The 20157-nt window shown below is 36.9% G+C and overlaps 2 protein-coding genes across 5 annotated transcripts in view; one reads left to right on the plus strand and one right to left on the minus strand.

The window, feature by feature from the left end:
* Nucleotides 1-14903, minus strand: part of dpy19l3 (dpy-19 like C-mannosyltransferase 3) — a 27071-nt gene extending 12168 nt beyond the window's left edge. Inside the window, exons 1-10 of one of the 4 annotated variants that reach the window (XM_066713674.1) lie at nt 14816-14903; nt 12578-12695; nt 12275-12399; nt 9354-9444; nt 8697-8818; nt 8276-8421; nt 7953-8076; nt 7328-7462; nt 1325-1456; nt 162-263 (exon numbers count right to left, since the gene is read on the minus strand). In XM_066713674.1, the coding sequence (XP_066569771.1) occupies nt 162-263; nt 1325-1456; nt 7328-7462; nt 7953-8076; nt 8276-8421; nt 8697-8818; nt 9354-9444; nt 12275-12399; nt 12578-12680 (1080 nt within the window). In that variant the 5' untranslated portion in view covers nt 12681-12695; nt 14816-14903. Of the gene's footprint in view, nt 1-161; nt 264-1324; nt 1457-7327; nt 7463-7952; nt 8077-8275; nt 8422-8696; nt 8819-9353; nt 9445-12274; nt 12400-12577; nt 12696-13795; nt 13909-14573; nt 14603-14815 lie in introns of those variants that run through there. The other 3 variants (XM_066713675.1, XM_066713673.1, XM_066713676.1) reach the window with 3 other exon arrangements.
* On the plus strand, nt 14887-20014 carry LOC136758917 (uncharacterized). The gene is made up of 7 exons (XM_066713677.1): nt 14887-15017; nt 15442-15621; nt 16686-16884; nt 17521-17599; nt 17909-17991; nt 18914-18964; nt 19287-20014. The coding sequence occupies exons 1-7, from the start codon at nt 14924-14926 to the stop codon at nt 19525-19527; spliced, it is 927 nt and encodes a 308-aa protein (XP_066569774.1). The 5' UTR covers nt 14887-14923; the 3' UTR covers nt 19528-20014.
* Nucleotides 20015-20157: the final 143 nt, after the last annotated feature.

Here is a 20157-nt window from a genome sequence, read left to right on the forward strand (position 1 = left end):
AGTGGCTTAATGACACAATAATCAATCAAACCAGCAATCATTTAATCAATCAAAGCTCTTCATATTTTACCAGTTTGTGAGGTAACTAAGAAGTAACTCTCAATAACACAGGAAAAGGATTTTAAAATAAAGAGAAAACCTAACACAATTTCAAGGCTTACCTTGGTTAAATAATTTATAGTGAAAGTTAGGCCAAAAACAAGAATGCAATGAATTAACAGTTTCACAACCCTTGCCAGGACACTGCCAGTTTTCAGGTTTTTCTGTAAGACAAAAAAGATCAATTAAATTACCAGAACACATTTATTTAAGTTTAAGGGGAAAAAAAAAACTCAAAAAAATAAAATATGGGCTTCTAATATTTCGCTTATATTTACACAATTAAAGATATGACAATCATTTCCATGTTACTTTCATCTAAAACATTTGAGATTTTATTTTCTAATTTTATTATTGACAGAGAAGGTTGTCCCCCCAATTGTATAAATCCTGTTTAGAGGAAGATAAAGGTTTCAAGATTATACTTTTTGAAGATAGACAAAGGATTTAAAGAGAAGGCATAAGGGATGCTTGTCTTCAGTAGAAAACAATCGCTTTCCCCTTGACAAATCGAAAGCAGAATTACTGAATGAGAAATATCGAGCATAAATATAAAATTGGATTAGTTGCTAACCCAGGCACACATGGGTGTCCCATGGGAAAGAACCAGAGAGAACTCAAAATGCAACTATACATTTTACTTAAATTCATATACTTTGGATCCATCACAGTCAGACGTGTTATTGTCATCAGCCTGGAAAGCTGCTGTTTCAGTGTGTACTCACGTCTTCCTTCAGAGCGTTCTGTTGTCAAATGTGATGAATCAAATGTATATGGAGTCAATGCAAAGGTAATGGCAGGTTAGTGTCCCTATTTTCTTGCTCCTGCTTATTCAGATCGGTAAATTATTTGAAGGTAACTTGCAATTTTATTGTCCTGCTTGATTTAACATCTCTTGGTCTTGTACAGCCTGGTGGGGTGTGGAAACATACCTTTAATATACAGAGCTTTGTGTGGATTTATCTACAGCAATATTCACGATGCTGGGCTCTGTATGTAGCTGAATAATACAGATTGTATGAGCTCTGGGCCCTGGAGGTCAACTTGGATTCTTTTTCTTCAATTCGTGGACAAATCTAGACCTTGAGGAGTTGAAAGCTGCCTTTTTGCATTGCATTCACATGAACATTTCTCAAGAAGCAGCCAGACAGTCCTTGCAGGCAGAGAACTAAAGGAGGCTGTAAGATGTTTCTTTTTCATCCCTTACTGATAAAAAGTATTTTACCTGGAAATGTTTCACAAAGAATACGGCAACAATGAAGCATAGTACCAAGGATCCCAAAATCATGGAATTGCAAAACTGAAGTAACCAGACGAGCAAAAGGCTTGCAACTTGGATTAGATACAGGGAAGATACCTGCAGCAGAAAACAAAGCCATTGAAGAGTCTTAAGAACCATGTGAAAATGTTACAGAACACTGTAAATCATGTTTACTACTTTAGCCTCCACTAACACTATAAAACATTCAGTCAGAAAGTTAATTACCTAAATGAACATTATTTATGTTTCTTGTACTATAACATTATGATATGCTGGTTCACAGAAATATGATGGTTTTGCTTATTATTGTTATTATAATTATTTTTATTTTTATTATTATTATTATAGTCCTGACAATAGAATACTTATTGATATATGGTTGCAACATTTTTACAATGAAAACAAATTAATGGAAGATGTACAAAAAATAAATTAAAAAGATGACTATCATATTGGATTGGATGCACATCAAGTAAATATGCATATAGTTTAGAAGTTTGGATATGACAAAATATGCATCTTTTTCTTGTATTCTTATTTTTATTATTTTATTTTAACTAACAGAAGTAGTGCAAATTTAGCACATGTGAATATCCCTGAAAAGTCTAAAATATTAAACAGAAGGTGTAACAGGGACATCTGGTGGGTAAATATACTCTACTTCTAGGCTTCTTTCTCACAGCTCCCTCAGAGCAAATTCTTCAGAGACCTTCTGCTCTGTTTTCCAAGAGCGTTCGCAGCTCCCACATTCTCAACTAGGGTAAGACAAAGCTGAAGCTAAAACACTTTGGGGAGTTATTTAATTCATAGTGCCTTAGTGTCATTCAAGATCATTTATTATAATTATTTTTATGAAAACCTTAAAAAAAGGTTTTGAAAATTAAATACATTTGCAGTTTGCATGGAGAAGAAACCTCTGGGTTGTTTTTATACTTTATTTTTAATTTTTAAACTTTTTTTTTTTTAAACCTCGGGGTGCTCTACTTCACCAACCTCAAGGCAGGGTTTATTTATACAGGATTCTAGACTAACTTTTTCCAATAGTGGTACTGGTGCTACTGACATTTTAAGATGTTTTGAATTGGTCGCACCAGGATAATTACTAGCCATCTTTTATACATTGATTTGGATAGACTGAGACTGTTAAAATAAAGTGCAAAATGTATTTCAAAGTGACAGTCTGGTGTGTTACTTTTTGAGATGGGCTGACATGGCTGTTCTCCTGAACTCTAACTAGTAATATAAAATAAATGTTATGCATAAATAATATTAAGCAATAGATTGTAAGCAGCAATTGGTTGAGTTAGTAAAACAAAATGCATAGCAAGAACACCATCAAATTGAATAAGAAGGAAGCCAAACAACGAAACAAATAGATTTTTTATGTTATATATATATATATATATACACTCACCTAAAGGATTATTAGGAACACCATACTAATACTGTGTTTGACCCCCTTTCACCTTCAGAACTGCCTTAATTCTACGTGGCATTGATTCAACAAGGTGCTGAAAGCATTCTTTAGAAATGTTGGCCCATATTGATAGGATAGCATCTTGCAGTTGATGGAGATTCGTGGGATGCACATCCAGGGCACGAAGCTCCCGTTCCACCACATCCCAAAGATGCTCTATTGGGTTGAGATCTGGTGACTGTGGGGGCCAGTTTAGTACAGTGAACTCATTGTCATGTTCAAGAAACCAATTTGAAATGATTCGACCTTTGTGACATGGTGCATTATCCTGCTGGAAGTAGCCATCAGAGGATGTGTACATGGTGGTCATAAAGGGATGGACATGGTCAGAAACAATGCTCAGGTAGGCTGTGGCATTTAAACGATGCCCAGTTGGCACTAAGGGGCCTAAAGTGTGCCAAGAAAACATCCGGTGGGGTCTTCTGCTGTTGTAGCCCCTCCACCTCACAAATGCTTTGCTGCATACCTCGGTTGTAACGAGTGGTTATTTCAGTCAAAGTTGCTCTTCTATCAGCTTGAATCAGTCGGCCCATTCTCCTCTGACCTCTAGCATCAACAAGGCATTTTCGCCCACAGGACTGCCGCATACTGGATGTTTTTCCCTTTTCACACCATTCTTTGTAAACCCTAGAAATGGTTGTGCGTGAAAATCCCAGTAACTGAGCAGATTGTGAAACACTCAGACCGGCCCGTCTGGCACCAACAACCATGCCACGCTCAAAATTGCTTAAATCACCTTTCTTTCCCATTCAGACATTCAGTTTGGAGTTCAGGAGATTGTCTTGACCAGGACCACACCCCTAAATGCATTGAAGCAACTGCCATGTGATTGGTTGGTTAGATAATTGCATTAATGAGAAATTGAACAGGTGTTCCTAATAATCCTTTAGGTGAGTGTATATGCCTTGTTGATGCTAGAGGTCAGAGGAGAATGGGCCGACTGATTCAAGCTGATAGAAGAGCAACTTTGACTGAAATAACCACTCGTTACAACCGAGGTATGCAGCAAAGCATTTGTGAAGCCACAACACGTACAACCTTGAGGCGGATGGGCTACAACAGCAGAAGACCCCACCGGGTACCACTCATCTCCACTACAAATAGGAAAAAGAGGCTACAATTTGCACAAGCTCACCAAAATTGGACAGTTGAAGACTGGAAAAATGTTGCCTGGTCTGATGAGTCTCGATTTCTGTTGAGACATTCAGATGGTAGAGTCAGAATTTGGCGTAAACAGAATGAGAACATGGATCCATCATGCCTTGTTACCACTGTGCAGGCTGGTGGTGGTGGTGTAATGGTGTGGGGGATGTTTTCCTGGCACACTTTAGGCCCCTTCGTGCCAATTGGGCATCGTTTAAATGCCACGGCCTACCTGAGCATTGTTTCTGACCATGTCCATCCCTTTATGACCACCATGTAACCATCCTCTGATGGCTACTTCCAGCAGGATAATGCACCATGTCACAAAGGTCGAATCATTTCAAATTGGTTTCTTGAACATGACAATGAGTTCACTGTACTAAACTGGCCCCCACAGTCACCAGATCTCAACCCAATAGAGCATCTTTGGGATGTGGTGGAACGGGAGCTTCGTGCCCTGGATGTGCATCCCACGAATCTCCATCAACTGCAAGATGCTATCCTATCAATATGGGCCAACATTTCTAAAGAATGCTTTCAGCACCTTGTTGAATCAATGCCACGTAGAATTAAGGCAGTTCTGAAGGCGAAAGGGGGTCAAACACAGTATTAGTATGGTGTTCCTAATAATCCTTTAGGTGAGTGTATATACACACACACACATTTTTATTATTATAGTTTATTATTATTTACTGTTATAAAGTTGCTGACTTAAAATCACAACTTTAAAAGCGTGATTTGTTATGTTATGTGTGGAGGTTCTGTGCCAAAAACAAACATATTTAAGTTGATATCGACTTGATCGCTTCGGAGATGGAATGTTTCACTATTCATTTTATGAACAATTCTAAACCCCTAAACCCCGATCACATTATCAAAGTGTTCGAGTCCAAAAAAGTGCCCTGTCCTACCTTAACAATACTAAATACTAAACAAAACAAAAGCCTACAATGATAAAAAATAGATGCCCAAATATATTTCTGTTTAACAGGTGATGAGAAGTCAAACTCCTCACTTTATTCTCACAGTACTTCTCATGGAGCAACTGTAATTACACATCTGAATTAGTTTATTTGGCAGAAAAAGCTTTACCCTTATACATATGATATAATTTTCAATATGTTGAATAAGTAGCCACATGTAGTTTTTTTAACTGTTGGCAACTAGATGTTTTAGAAAATAGCAAGATGCAACAATCATAGGAGAATTGATTCTGCTATGAGAAGAAGAAAATGTGGATGATGGAGCTTCTTTGCTCCCTGCAATTGAAGCTCTAGAGTTACTGCAGCCACACCAGTGTCTTCAAACAGGTCTACTCAAAGACAGATGTAATGGAAATGTGTTGATGCTACAGTTGTGAACAACCTGACAGACACCTGTCTCACACCAGAGATTGTTTTAGATTCTATTGCAGCTGCAGGTTTTTAAGCATAGCACTAATATATATATATATATATATATATATATATATATATATATATATATATATATACACATACATACACACACACAATACTGTGCCAAAGTTTTAGGCAGGTGTGAAAAAATGCTGTCAAGTAAGAATGCTTTCAAATATAGACATGTTAAAAGATTATATTTATATATCAATTAACTTCATGCAAAGTCAGTGAACAGAAGAAAAATCTTAATCAAATCCATTTTTGGTGTGACCACCCTTTGCCTTCAAAACAGCATCAATTCTTCTAGGTCCACTTGCACAGTCAGGGATTTTGTAGGCATATAGTCAGGTGTATGATTAAACAATTATACCAAACAGCTGCTAATGATCATCAATTCAATATGTAGGTTGAAACACAATCATAAACTGAAACGGAAACAGCTGTGTAGGAGGAATAAAACTGGGTGAGGAACAGCCAAACTCAAAGGTAGTAATACTGCATCAGCAAGGTCTCTCCCAGGCAGAAATTTCAAGGCAGACAGGGGTTTCCAGATGTGCTGTCCAAGCTCTTTTAAAGAAGCACAAAGAAACGGGCAACGTTGAGGACCATAGACACATTGGTCAGCCAAGGAAACTTACTGCAGCAGATGAAAGTCACATCATGCTTACTTCCCTTCACAATCGGAAGATGTCCAGCTGTGCCATCAGCTCAGAATTGGCAGAAAACAGTGGGATGCTGGTACACCCATCTACTGTCCGGAGAAGTCTGGTCAGAAGTGGCCTTCATGGAAGACTTGTGGCCAAAAAGCCATACCTCCGACATGGCAACAAGGCCAAGCTACTCAACTATGCATGAAAACACAGGAACTGGGGTGCAGAAAAATGGCAGCAGGTGCTCTGGACTGATGAGTCAAAATTTGAAATATTTCGCTGTAGCAGAAGGCAGTTTGGAGAGCAGTACATGAATGAGTGTCTGCAGGCAACAGTGAAGCATGGTGGAGGTTCCTTGCAAGTTTGGGGCTGCATTTCTGCAAATGGTGTTGGGGATTTGGTCAGAATTAATGGTCTCCTCAATGCTGAGAAGTACAGACAGATACTTATCCATCATGCAATACCATCAGGGAGGCATCTGATTGGCCCCAAATTTATTCTGCAGCATGACAATGACCCCAAACATACAGTGAAAGTCATTAAGAACTATCTTCAGCGTAAAGAAGAACAAGGAGTCCTGGAAGTGATGGTATGGCCCCCACAGAGCCCTGATCTCAACATCATCGAGTCTGTCTGGGATTACATGAAGAGAGAGAAGCAACCGAGGCTGCCAAAATCCACAGAAGAACTGTGGTTAGTTCTCCAAGATGTTTGGGCCAACCTACCTGCCGAGTTCCTTCACAAACTGTGTGCAGGTGTACCTAGAAGAATTTATGCTGTTTTGAAGGCAAAGGGTGGTCACACCAAATATTGATTTGATGTATATTTTCTTCATCAAACTTTTGAACAGTACTGTGTGTATATATATATATATATATATATATATATATATATATATATTTTTTTTTTTTTTTTTTTTTTTTTAGGTAGGGTATTGACGATAGAAAAAGAAAAAAGAAAAAGAAAATCAGTATACCGTCTATCGTCCTGTCACAGCCCTAGTCAAACTTATCAAATATACTACTCGGATCCTTGCGACCAATAAGGTGTTGCACTGTCAGATGAAAGGGTCTCATATGTGAGTGTTTTGGTCGCAGTATAGAACGCTGTTTGTAACAAATTGAAGAAAACAATAAGGCAAAGACTGTGAGGTTAGTAAAATATTCCTGAACGTTATCATCATATGCCTGTATAGAAAAGCAGACCAGAGAAGGGTTGTGTACTGACGTCTACACATATACCATATTTCTCTATATGATGTACAGTACACTGCATCTGTATCTTAATTCAGGGTTACCTGTCCAGGTGCAATCAAGTCCAGACAGTCCAGTGCAAAGAAGATCAGAGCCTGGATCAACAGTATAAACTGATTAAATTGCCAGGTCAGACTAAAGGCTAGTGTTGACATAAATATCAGTAGCAATGCCAATTTCTGTGGGAAAAGAAAAAAAACAAAAAAACAGATAGGATTACTTTTCATTTTCATAATATCAAATAGAATTCTAATACAACTACATTACAACCAATGCTGCACAGCTTTACATGTACGCATTTTGCAAAATGTTATGTTATATGTAATGCCCATCCTCTTAACATTAAAGATCTCAGTAAAACATCCCTCACCAGAATAATGGATTTAGTAGAATAATCTCTTGGAATTTTCCTGGAGAATATTTAAATGACTTTGAACCTCTAATGCAACACCTTTATTCTTATTTAAAATGTGTTTCAAAATTGCACTTATAAAGCGCTAAGTAAGACTAAACAGATTTTTTATTTATGAGATTATAATATACAACATTCTTAGTATCTGAGTATGGCTTTTACTACAAATCCAGATTAGAAAATAAAAAGAGAACAAGAAAGGAACAAAAACAACAAAAGCTTTATAATCAGAAACACGGTTCAACTTAAAAGCGTACCTGTTGTAGGGGTTTCAGTTGAGGCTTTAAGTAATATGTGATAGCAGCAACTTGAAGGGCAAAAAAGGGAAGAGACCAGTTCTCCCTCAGAGGAATGGTAAATTCTACCCGGGTGGTATCTATTCTGCAGGAAAACAAAACAAAACACTGGAATAAACACTTGCATCTTTATTACAAAGCAGCAAAAAGACACAGTTATACTTTTCAACCTTAAATCTTTGTTTAATGCAAAACGCAGTCATATAACAGGAAATCCACTTGTCTAAATTCGTAATAGTGAAGATTTTCACTATTCTGGCACAGGGGTGTAAAAGCAGAAATACCTGTTGAGAATGTACCACACCGCCGCCAGAACTCCGGCCAGCCATGTTCCACTGAGCAGCCAACTGGTGGCGTATAGGGCGATGACGTACACAGTTTGTAGGCCAAATACAGAGTATATGTAGAAATACACAGGCTCTAGGTACTCCTAGGACAGAAAAAAAGGTTTCCACTGATAAATTATTGTAGTGTGGAGTACATCTATAGCTGTCATTCAGCAAGGTCAAAAATTATTAGTTTGTCGGTTTTTAATAGATAACCGTTTCTTACACTGGAAATATTTAATCTGTCCAATTATATTTATTCCAGTGTACTTCATCACAATTACAGTACCCTGTGATTAAAACAATTAATCAAAGGTTAATAAAATGGATTAATGTAACGCATTGCAAAAAGACATCTACGCAGCACTTGTAATTGTACCTGAATGGGCAGGATTCTGTACAGAACCCCGAGGAACACCTCTTGATAGATGTTCATTCGCTGCAAGAGGTTAATTGTTCTTTTGGATTCTGTGGTGTTTTCGTTCACTAGTTCAAAAAATCCTAACAGAAGACACAGAGGACACAAGATAAGAATGAAAACATTTCTCAAAGACCATGATTACAGTTACAGTCAACAGCCTGTACAAATGCTTTTCCCACAGACGACTTTGCTAAACAGGATTTAAAAGGACATGATGGAAAACTGTGGTTTACAGCATTAGCAACAGATACAGGAATATGTAATACTAGGTTTTGAAAATGCTTTTGTTTCAGAGGTTATATTGCACAGGTGAAGTCATACTTGAATATGACATCATACTTTTGTTTCTTAGAAGTGAAATAAACATGGATGGCAACATGGATTCATTGATTATTTAGCCACATAAAGAACAGACATCTCATGATGGACATTCCTTAGTGCGGAACATTTCCATGGCTGTGTTTCTTTTTAAATGAAATCCGTTATTTAAATATATTACAATTGTTAATTTCTTCCTTGCTATCCATATTTCTGTCTAAGAATGCACTTGACCTACTTCTTCATCCAAAACAGACAATACAAGCCCAGGGAATATTTTAAAGAGATAAATGATACCTTGTTGAATAGATGGAGCCCTTAACAGCTGTTTGTAGTAGGAATAGTACAGCCCACATTCAGTTCGGAACGAAATTTCACGCTCAACTTCCTGAAATGGAATCAAAATGTAAATGGTCAACCCACACAGAAATAAATATGCACACCCACACACACAAACTACCAATATCAATTATTTTGATCTAAAAGGCAACAATCTTGTTATGAAACAGGCATTTAATGAAAAACACAGCCTCTTTCATGAAACACACCACTTGAATCCAAACATATTTGCTGAAACTATTAAAGCCTTTCTTACCTCTAGATTTGAAAACCACAGGAGATTTTCATGCAAAGAATAGACACACCAGGAGTGAAAGAACCCAATTAAAGTAGCCATTGTGAATCCGATGGAAAAGACAACTTTCTGGAGGTTTTTAGTCACACTGTTAAAACCTTTTGTTATCCCAGAATGCTCTGCACTCATATTGTGGACAGGTCTGAGATCACTTTCCAAGTTACTTTTTCTCTTCCTCAAACCCATACTAATTTGGTGCCTCTAGCCCAGCTTCTAAAATTTGTTTCTATAACTATGGATTTAGCTAATGCACTGTATTAGGAGAAAAATATTAACTATTAACAAAACTGATAGCAAAGTCTTCTTCAGGAGTTACAATGTATAGTTAAAGTTCACTAATGATGATATAATTATTTGATTTAGACAGAGAAGCTCAAATACAGGTCATTAATAAATACTACAACATTTATAAAAGCTGTACTTAAAAAAAAATTGGATCAGAATCGGGTCAGAATCAGAGCTGTGATAAAAATCACAGGCGTATAAATCCGTGTTCCTCCCAGTTAGAGTTTCAAACTGCTGTCTGAAACAGTTACTGGGGTAAACACAAAGAATCTGGACAAGGGGGGCCTACCGTCACACTAATAAAAGCAGCCTGGAACATGTTTCGGAAAATGTTAAGCTAGTTTTTAGTTCATTGATATATTTAAACACCAGAACTGCTCTGCCCTAAAATAAACCCGGAAGGTGCTATAAATGTCAGAATGGTGATTTCACACATGCTGAAATTGGCAAAGGAACAGCCGTCTCCAACCAAACAATGACTGCCCTACGAATACTTGGAAACAGATGCAAGGGAAGAACTCACAGACAACACGTGAAGGATTTTACTGCACAGCCTTGCTTTGAATGTAAACTTTTTTGGAAAAAAATATTGATTTCCAACACATGGCTTTCCAAGAATGGACATAAAAAGTATGTTAGAAAAACATATGTACTCTACTTGAGACACAAAGGTTGTAACTGCAAACAAAGAAGGTTACTTCTTATACAGTGCATAGAAAAACAAAACAGATTTGTTTCATTTCAGTAAGAGTTATGTTTAGTATATAGAAGTTTGTTGAGTTTTACAATTGAAACCTGGCAACAAACACAGCATGGACACTAAAACAGGTTGCACTACTTTACTGATAATGCAGTATGTAACATTCAACCACAAACCTGGTTTAAAAATATGACTGAAATAATATTGCACTGCACTGATGACTCCCTGAAGAATGGTGTTTGACTTTGCCATGTACTGTAATGAAATCTGTTAAACACTGTGTTCTAGAAATGTATTTAATTGAATGCACAGAATCCAAGCCAAACCTAGAAACTGACCCGGATTTATTATAAATGAGAACATCTGCCTGCTTTCCCAGATAAAACAGAGCTCATACAAAAAAAGACTAAAAATAGAACACAAAAGCCCAGGTTTTTATAACAGTTAGCAGGTTATCAGTCTGTATAAATAATTACATAATTTTATATTGTAGTGATAATTGTATATCATTAACATAAACAATGCATATTCACTGTTAAAACAAAAGCATGACAATCAATAGAACATAAAATGTGTTTTTAAAAATGTCATCCGAGCAAACTTCAGTTTTTGTTGTTGGCAGACAAGACAAGACAAGACAAGACATGGTTACAGATTTTCTACCATAATTTAAAAATAGCATGCCCTATTTCAAAACCTAGGTATATTAGGATGAATAAAGGAATACAATTTGAAGTTGGATTTACTTCAAACACTAGATCATTGAAAAAGAATGTGGACCAGACTCAACATGATGTAATATTTTTGGCTTACACATAGTAAAAACAAGGTTACTAAAGCTCTGGAAACTTCAGGCCTCACTCTGCAGTACTTATGAAGTAAGGACAGCTGGCTTGACATTAAAAAAAGTGTGTTTTTTTCAAAATCAAAAACATCATCTGGAATATAACTCAACCTACTGCTTCTGTGTGCATTTTACAAGACATTTATTCATGTGATCAAATGCACAGTGGAGGTTAAAAGTCACCATAAACAAATATTGAAATGCAGTTTCTCTCTCCGTTTTATAATCTTTGAAAAGACAACAAAATGATTACAAGGGTAAAACATACTGTATAGGATACATCATAAAACTGCTGTGGAAAGGGTAATTTCAAACTCACTGCCATTTTCCGGTTTCTGTTGAAAGGGGGTGATTTAATACATCCCTTCATACATAGACTAACTTTTACAATATTTCAAGGACAAATAAAACAATAGAAAGGATGGGCATTCCTTCCTAAAATAAATAAGTTCACTTTTTGTTCTGATTTTAGCATAAAGCTGAGATATGGTAGGCTGTTATTAAGATAATGGGGTAGATTTAATATATATATAATTTGCAAGTATTCTTCTGGGCTCTTTCAGGACTATATTCAGTTTTACCATGAGAAGAATAATACACAATCTTCCTGGGGACACCATGGCAGACGTTTGTAGGAATCCTTCCAGACGTTTTGGGTGTAGGAGTAATGTGGCCAAAGATTTGCAAGTACAATTTTAATAAGAAGAAGAGGCTCTCTTTGTGTAACAGCCTAACCTTTAAAAAATATACCTTACCTTGATATTGGAAAACCACAGGTCGTTCTCATGTAAAGTTGCTACATAAATGCAAGTGAGGAGACCAAGGGACACTCCCAAAAGGGCTCCGGCAACTGACCACACAATGGACCATACTGATTCACCTGGGGAAATCATTAACAGGTATTTAATACATGGATGTCAGCAATAACGTACACACATACATACATACATACATACATAAACGACTGAGAAAGAATAACTAAAAAGCACATGACAGCTTAAATAAAATAGTAACTGCTTTCACTGTAAATTCCTCATAGCATCTGTTGATTCTCTTACTTGGTGGGGTCTTCTCTTTAGTGTCCTGGGTGGTCTCTGGTCTCTGATTCTCCTGACTGAAATCCTTAGCCCTGCTTCCCTTCCTCTGTCTCAGTGCAGTCATGGTTTCCAACCAGATCTGAGAAAAGAAGGGGGGAGGGGGAGAGGGAGAGGGAGAGGGAAATGCTGAGCATCCTTTCAGTAAACATTGTCTCAACCAGTGACCACTGTCACATCTGAGGAGAATGTAGATCTTTAACCCACACCTGACCATGACACAGTTCAGTCTACACGTTTATGGCAGCATGGTTATGGAGCCTTATCAGATGTCAGTCATACAATCACCGTGCAGGCTGTGATGCTGTGAAATATGGTTATTATCGCTGGCACATGTTTTTTTCCGGATTTGGAGCTGCAACCTGCGCTCTTCCCCAAATTCGCATTAATCTGCGACAAGACCGCAGGAAGTTGCGCGTCTCAGGCGAGCAACACTACTTGTTGATAATGTAAAACCTCTGCGGTAATTGTAGCCTTGTGAGCACAAGAAGCAAACGCAAAAGCATCCGAGAGAGACCCAAAGCAAGTGGGGCACATAGCATTGCGGGCTACAGCACAGCGACATCAGCTGAATGAACAATGTGCGCAAACAGGGAAAGGAACTCATTGACTCTTTTTGTTGTTCTTCCCTTTACTTCACAATGTGGTTGCACCGCAGCATCGATTTGCTTTAGTGGCAATCACAATATCGGCATTCAATGATTAATTGCACCCGCCTATCTATTGCCTACAACCATAAAAAATATTCGTTTTTCTTCCACTCACACGAATACAATGAATGCCACAAATACAACGAGCAGCTGTAAATTGTTCGTTAGGTCATTCATTGATCATCCTCCCAAAACGCCTTCTAAATTCACGAATTGTACACTAAACACAGCAAAGAAAGCCACCAAACAAAAAAACACACAACTCAAAGAACAACATAATATAAATCCAAAATGCATCCGGACCACTGCATTGTTTCACAGCGTGCAATTGTTAGGCCTGTTTTGCAGCGGTGTTTCCTACACACGCAGCTGCCGGGATGTCAGGAAATCTCAGATAGCATCACTCGCTAATCTCGTTTGCTCCGAAGACCCGGTTATTTAGTAGCAGTAGACAACAAATTAAATTTCAGTCTGAGAATTGTAACCAATACAAATAAAAACACACAGTCCCGTTCATTACACGGCCACTCACTTCGCTGGAGAGTGCAGTTTTTTAATCGGGTGTCCACTGGTCCCCCCCCAAACAGAGCCTGTGTGTGTCTATGCACGGTGTGAATAAATCTTGGACGAAAAGAGAGGAGAGGAGGACTGCCTTCGGACACTGCGATTCTCGGCGGTTATATTAATATTAGGTCTTTTTTAAATGGAAAAAAATACATAATAAAGACCTGTATGCAAGTGATCGTTACATTGTTTCCATATCGTGCAAGGGCATTGTTAAACTGATCAGATGGATACATGGGAAATTAGCCACGCTGCCCATCTTAAAGTTACATGTTAATCATTTACGATTCACCGAGAAATTGGCATTGAAACTGTCGTTGGGCAATTTGTCCAAAAGTAAAGTTCAAAAACGAGAGACTGAGAATGATAAAAGTGAAAAGGCGATATAATAAAGTTCTTTCACAGTGCACAATCCCAGCTAACTCACAAACATAGTACTAGCAACGCAACGTAATGTTGTTGCATGTGATAGCCCATAATAATAAAGATCAGACTACCAGTAATACCACGTATCGGACCTTTTTCACTGTCCAGACCCAGAAACATATGGTATATTTTGCATTGTTCACACAATCGTTTCTAGTTACTACTATAGTACCTAGGGATGTGATGGACATTTGTCCGGTATGGTATGGAGCACGGCACCGGACCTCTTTATGCCCAGTATTTTGAAACTCCGATATAACTGTAGTGCAAGAACCACAATTGAATTGCATTATATTATTGTTAACATTGGTCTGATTTACCTTCGCAATTATATCAGTCACGCGTATTTGACATACCAATGTGTGTGCACAGCAGTGCCCAACACCAACATAATTATAACATGAATAAATGACACCGACGACAAGAAATGCATTTGTCCTTTCACACTTCCCCTTTTTAAAAATATCCTTAGGTAGACAAGATAGTGTCAAGTTGCATAATGTAGCAGATTTTAATTTGCTTTACTGTATCTGAGGGTGTGCAGAATAGCAAGCCACCTTACCTACTGTTGCCATGGCAGAGGAACTATCATTACAACGCAACTTCAAGCTCCGCAGGGCTGTGGAGCAAATCCTGCAGCTCCCACACTTTAATTAAGAGGATCCCGAACATGTCTGACACTGGCTCTGTGTCAAGCAAAGGAAGCACCTCCAGCAAAAGTAGTTCCAGTTGTGAAGATACAGCGACAAAGGAGAAATCAAAAGGCAAGACTTTCACATTGAAGGGGGGGGGGGGGCTGCTTAAAATACTACATGGCAGACTGCATCAAATGAACTTTGTATCATTTAAACATTAGACAGGTATTATGCACAAAGAATGGATTAAATTATACATTTTAAATGCTTTCCACCCCCCCCCCCCCCCCCCAATTATTAAAGTTTGAAAATGTTAAAGAATGTTATTTGTACCATAAGACTTAAATATTAACATGGTGGTTAACAATTAAAATGATCAGAACAAGCTGCATTCAAGGGAATTGGCAAGTCTTTCTGTACTTTTTAGCTTATAATACAATCCTGAATGAATACTTTCCCAGAAAGCACATAAAGGTATTCTCTCTACTGTTATTGAAAGTTCAGAGGAAAATATTTTCTCATTCATTATTTCTTCTGTGTTTTTCACATTCAGATAAGGGCACTGCCAGGGCAACACAAAGCTCTGAACCTGACACCAACTTGGCTCCTAATACAAAACAATGCAACTCCAAGCAAGACAAAGAGACACCAAACTCCAGTCTGAAAGATAAGGAAAGAAAGGCCACAATAAACAGCAACAAAGCAAACATAGGCCAAGGGAATGAAACAACTGGCAAGTGAAAGATTATGCCTGCTTATACAATACTGAGACAGAGCCATTCTGTTTTATAGGGGCTTTTATTTTCTTATTTTGCCAAATTCAGCGTTTCTTTCTTTCTAAATTGTTATAGAGCTCATGGTTTGAATTACTAGCACTTACTAACTAGTAATAATAAAGTGTAACATGAACTACAAAAAATTCCATTGGTATCTTATAGGAGACTGACATATATAGCTTTGGACAACATTTATAGTTCTTATATTTGAAGGTAAAAATATATAATGCATAATAAACATTTTGGAGACTGAAGAAAAAATAAAGAAGCTGGGCACCCAGTGATAAAATACATACATTATTATTATTATTATTTTTATTTCTTGGCAGACGCCCTTATCCAGGGCGACTTACAACATAAGTGCAAACAAAGTGCAAAAATACAGAGAAGTACAAGGCATCAATCATTACAAATTCAATTTAGCTAAAACAGCAATTCAGAATAATACATTTTACAAATTCCAATTTACAATTTACACAAGTACATTAAGAGACTTCCGACATCCTGGACGGTGAAAGCTAAGTGCTGTCAAGATGTAGGGTTACAGACGAGGGCTACGGGAAAGGGAGCAAGGAGGAAAACAATCAAGAATAAGCTGAAGTGCTATCTAGCAGGGATAGAGGACTAATATTACAAGTGCTGTCGGAAGAGATGCGTCTTACATACATGCTAGTGTCATTCAAGTCATACAGAATAAGAAAAGTCTCGGTTCCCTATATATTTTTTGGTGGTTTTCAGCTTTGCAAAAAAAGAGGAAATTAAAGTCAGATTATATAGTTATGTTTGGCAGTGTTTCGAATCTTGCGGTCAACCTTTTTTTCCCTCCCTATTCCATGTGTTTACCTTTATATGAAATTTAAATAAAAATCCAACTGGTTTAAATAGATTGAGCCACATGCCAATCATAAAATTCCACAACCATTACGTGTTGGTGACTTTTCAATAGGTACATGCAAGAAACTCTAACACATAGGAAAGCTGCCAACTTGTCCTTTGATGCAGGTTCTGATTTTCAATGTAGGTGACTCAAAGCAAAGCCATGGAAAAGATAGGGAAGAGACACGGGACAATCCTGTGACAGAGACATCAAAGGCTGACAAGAGAGTCCCTACTCAGGTGAAGTATAAAGACCACAACCAAGTGATAAAGGAGGAGCTGGACCGCATAAAAACACAGATGAAAAAAAACTTTCATGCAAATGCATCAAAACGGCCAAACCGGTGAGTTTAGAGAGAGCATGTGGCTGATTTAAAGAATAACAAAACTGAGAGGTCAAATTTACAAAATTATTTTAAAACGTGATTCTTAATTGTGAAAAATCTGTGTTTAATTTGTCTAATGCAACCACTTTTTGTTAATTAGTTTTCATTGTATTGAATCTATAAAGTTTAGTTTTTTGTCTTCATCTAGAGAATTTTAAATTTTCTCTTGACTACATTTTATTATATAAAATTGATCATATTTGTAGCATTGCTGATAACCTTTGCAATCCTACACCAAATAGAAGTGTAGTGGTTTCCTTATTCTAGGTTAGTATTGTGTGTTGATATAAGTATCACTCTTGTTTTCGGTGGGGTTAGTCTCATGCAGGGTAAAACATGTAGATTGTGGCTGACCTTTTGATTTGTAACGAAAGACAAACCACTGAGTCTAAGCAATTGCCTCAGTGGGAAAACATCAACAGCCTGTTTCAGTTCAAAGCACTTCAAAGGAAATATACAGAATAAAGCTTGCATAATCTTTGTAACAATGCACACACAGCCACGCAGTTACACTCATGATGTTATAAACTTTGCATATAAAATATGTAATTTATCTTCTAATCATACTAATTGAAAATTTCTTTATCCCTGTAGAAAGCAATATCAGCCATTTGTCTGGAACAGCTTACACCCTTATTCAGATACATATGCAATAGACTACCTTCTTGAACAGGTAGGTCAAAATCTGATTCTCTCATTGTTGTCCTAAGTCCTGTGTTGGTTATGTATGCAGCATATTGTACAGTGGGGTAAGATGTTGAGGTAACACAATAAAACCGTGTTAAAAATGTAATCCCCACCGTGGTAAATTTACCAAAGTGGGTATGCGCATACCAGATTAATCTTTTCAATTTGTTTGCATTCACACCTTTTAAAAAACTGATTCAACACTATTCTTTCAGTCAAAATGTGTTCTCGTTTGTGACTGCTGATGTTTAAAAGCATAAAAGAATCAACATATTAAATATAGTTTTTGTGTTAGCCAACAGTTGTCCACCACATCTACAAGACTAGACAGACAGCTTCTCAAATTGTTGACCCTGAGATTTCTTGGAAAATGGACAAGTGAGTAGTGAAAAAGTTGCTTTACTCTTTCTCCTTTTCTGTACAGACTTAAAGAACAATTACATTTTGAAGGCTGTCTCCTTGGATAGGATTGTAGCCATAAGAGCTTTTCAACACATTCAGAATTATTTGCAACTATCTAAAACATGCATTTAATCTTTCAATCACAGGTTTTCTGCCAATATCTGAGACAGATATTATGCTGATGTATAATGAATTCCCAAGAATGAATTAATTAATATATATTTATAATGTGAACAATCCATTATTTATTATAACCAGTTATCCATATATTAGAAAGTAGAAATTGTCACAAGGAAATTAAAAGTGTAACTGTACAAAAGCAGATGGTAGATTGTGTGTCATCTAATTTAAATAAAAACCTATTGGAATTCTTACTATAATATTATTGGTAACCAGGACTTGGGGGGGAAGAAGCTATGGGCTTTTAGTAGAAAACACCAGAGCAGACATGAGAGCTAAAGTTCATCAAAGAGATTAAAACATAAATAAAATGGCAGTGTGCTTGTGACAGTCTGATAATATGAGGACTGCAGAATTAATGTTTTATGAAATTTCTTGGAAATAGCCAATTTGATTTACTGTTTTCCCCAATAAGCACAAAGTAGATTGCTGCAGTTTTAATCTTAAGTAAACTGTATGTAAACTGGGTGTTACAAATTATGCACATGAAAGCCAGAAACTACAAGGTGCCAATTAAGTTAGGCCACCATATCTAACAAGAGAATCACAATGTTAAGCCTCCATTTTATGATCTTTATGTCATTTACAACATTCTACATTGGCTGTGGAGAAATCAGGCTTTAATGCCATATGCACCAAAGCATTGATAAAAATACTTGAATTAATTCCCTTTCGATACATATATATATATATATATATATTTTGTTTCATATTTCAGCTTCCTGCAAGGTCCCCTTTTACCCAGCACAAGTAATCACAGTGGAAACAGGTAAAGCTTTTATGTGAAAATTAAATTGAATGCAAGACCACTTTAATTGTATTCCCACCCCCACAAAAGCATGCACCAGAACTGGAAGACTGCTCCAACTGGCAGTCGAATTCTAAATATTTTATGACATATATAATACTATATGAATATAACACACACACACACACACACACACACACACATATATAGATCTACAAAAGTGTAACCACTCAAAACGAATGGAACTTAAAAAAACAATTAAATATGTGCTTTAAAGAAAAATAAAAGGCAGGGGTTACATGAAACCTAAAACAACTTTATAAATGTTTTCCATCCCCTTCAGAAAAGAAGCCAAGAAGCCCAGCGAGGATGGGCCTGTGAGATCAAGATCCACACGAAGAGAGAGAGAGTGCTCTAGAATGCACCTGGATCAGAATTTGTCTCACCATCGTGCTCTACAACGTTCTATGAAGCTGGCATGCATGGCATACATGGATCAAAGCAAGAGCACTGCAAAAAGAAACAAGGGAAGAACAGATTTTCACGATAAAACACAAGAATCAAAAGTGTCTAATCAAGGATAACTAGCTTCTAAATCTCCCCCAACCTTTCATTTTTTAAGTTTTTTTGAAGAAAACTAAAAGTGAGACGCACTGAATTCTGCTTTGACGATGCACTGTATTCCAGTTTGAGTGAAAATAGTTTTTCTTTGGTTTTCTTTCTTTGAAGCCATCACATTAAAATTGTTTTGGAATTAACTTTAAAAAAAAAGTTTTTTTTTTTAAATGAAGTTCACACAGCTGAAATACTTTGTAGACTTCTAACAAAAGTGTAGAATTACTTTGTTTTGGACAGTAAAATTAATCTGCTTAAATTCCAACCTATTGCAGGAGTTACCAAAACTAAAATATTCAGGATGTAAGAAAAAAGCCATACCCTAAATATTCTAAATGCTTGGTGTTAAATCGAGGAAAAAATATGCAATGTAACCAACAATGAAGAGTCCATTATACATGTTTATTACAAATGCTTTTTGAAATAAGTTGGTTGAAATAAACCTTTGTGATTTTGCATGTGCGTTTTAACACATCTCTTGGAGCATTGAGTAAGAGAAGACAGTTAAGTAGGGAGTTACTTTGAAGGTCCTGGATCAAGTCAATCATGTGGAAAAGCCATATTAAATTCTCATTTCAGCAATTTAATTCAGGTCAAGG

The sequence above is a fragment of the Amia ocellicauda genome, chromosome 9 (assembly GCF_036373705.1).
Source record: "Amia ocellicauda isolate fAmiCal2 chromosome 9, fAmiCal2.hap1, whole genome shotgun sequence".
Lineage (NCBI taxonomy): Eukaryota > Metazoa > Chordata > Actinopteri > Amiiformes > Amiidae > Amia > Amia ocellicauda.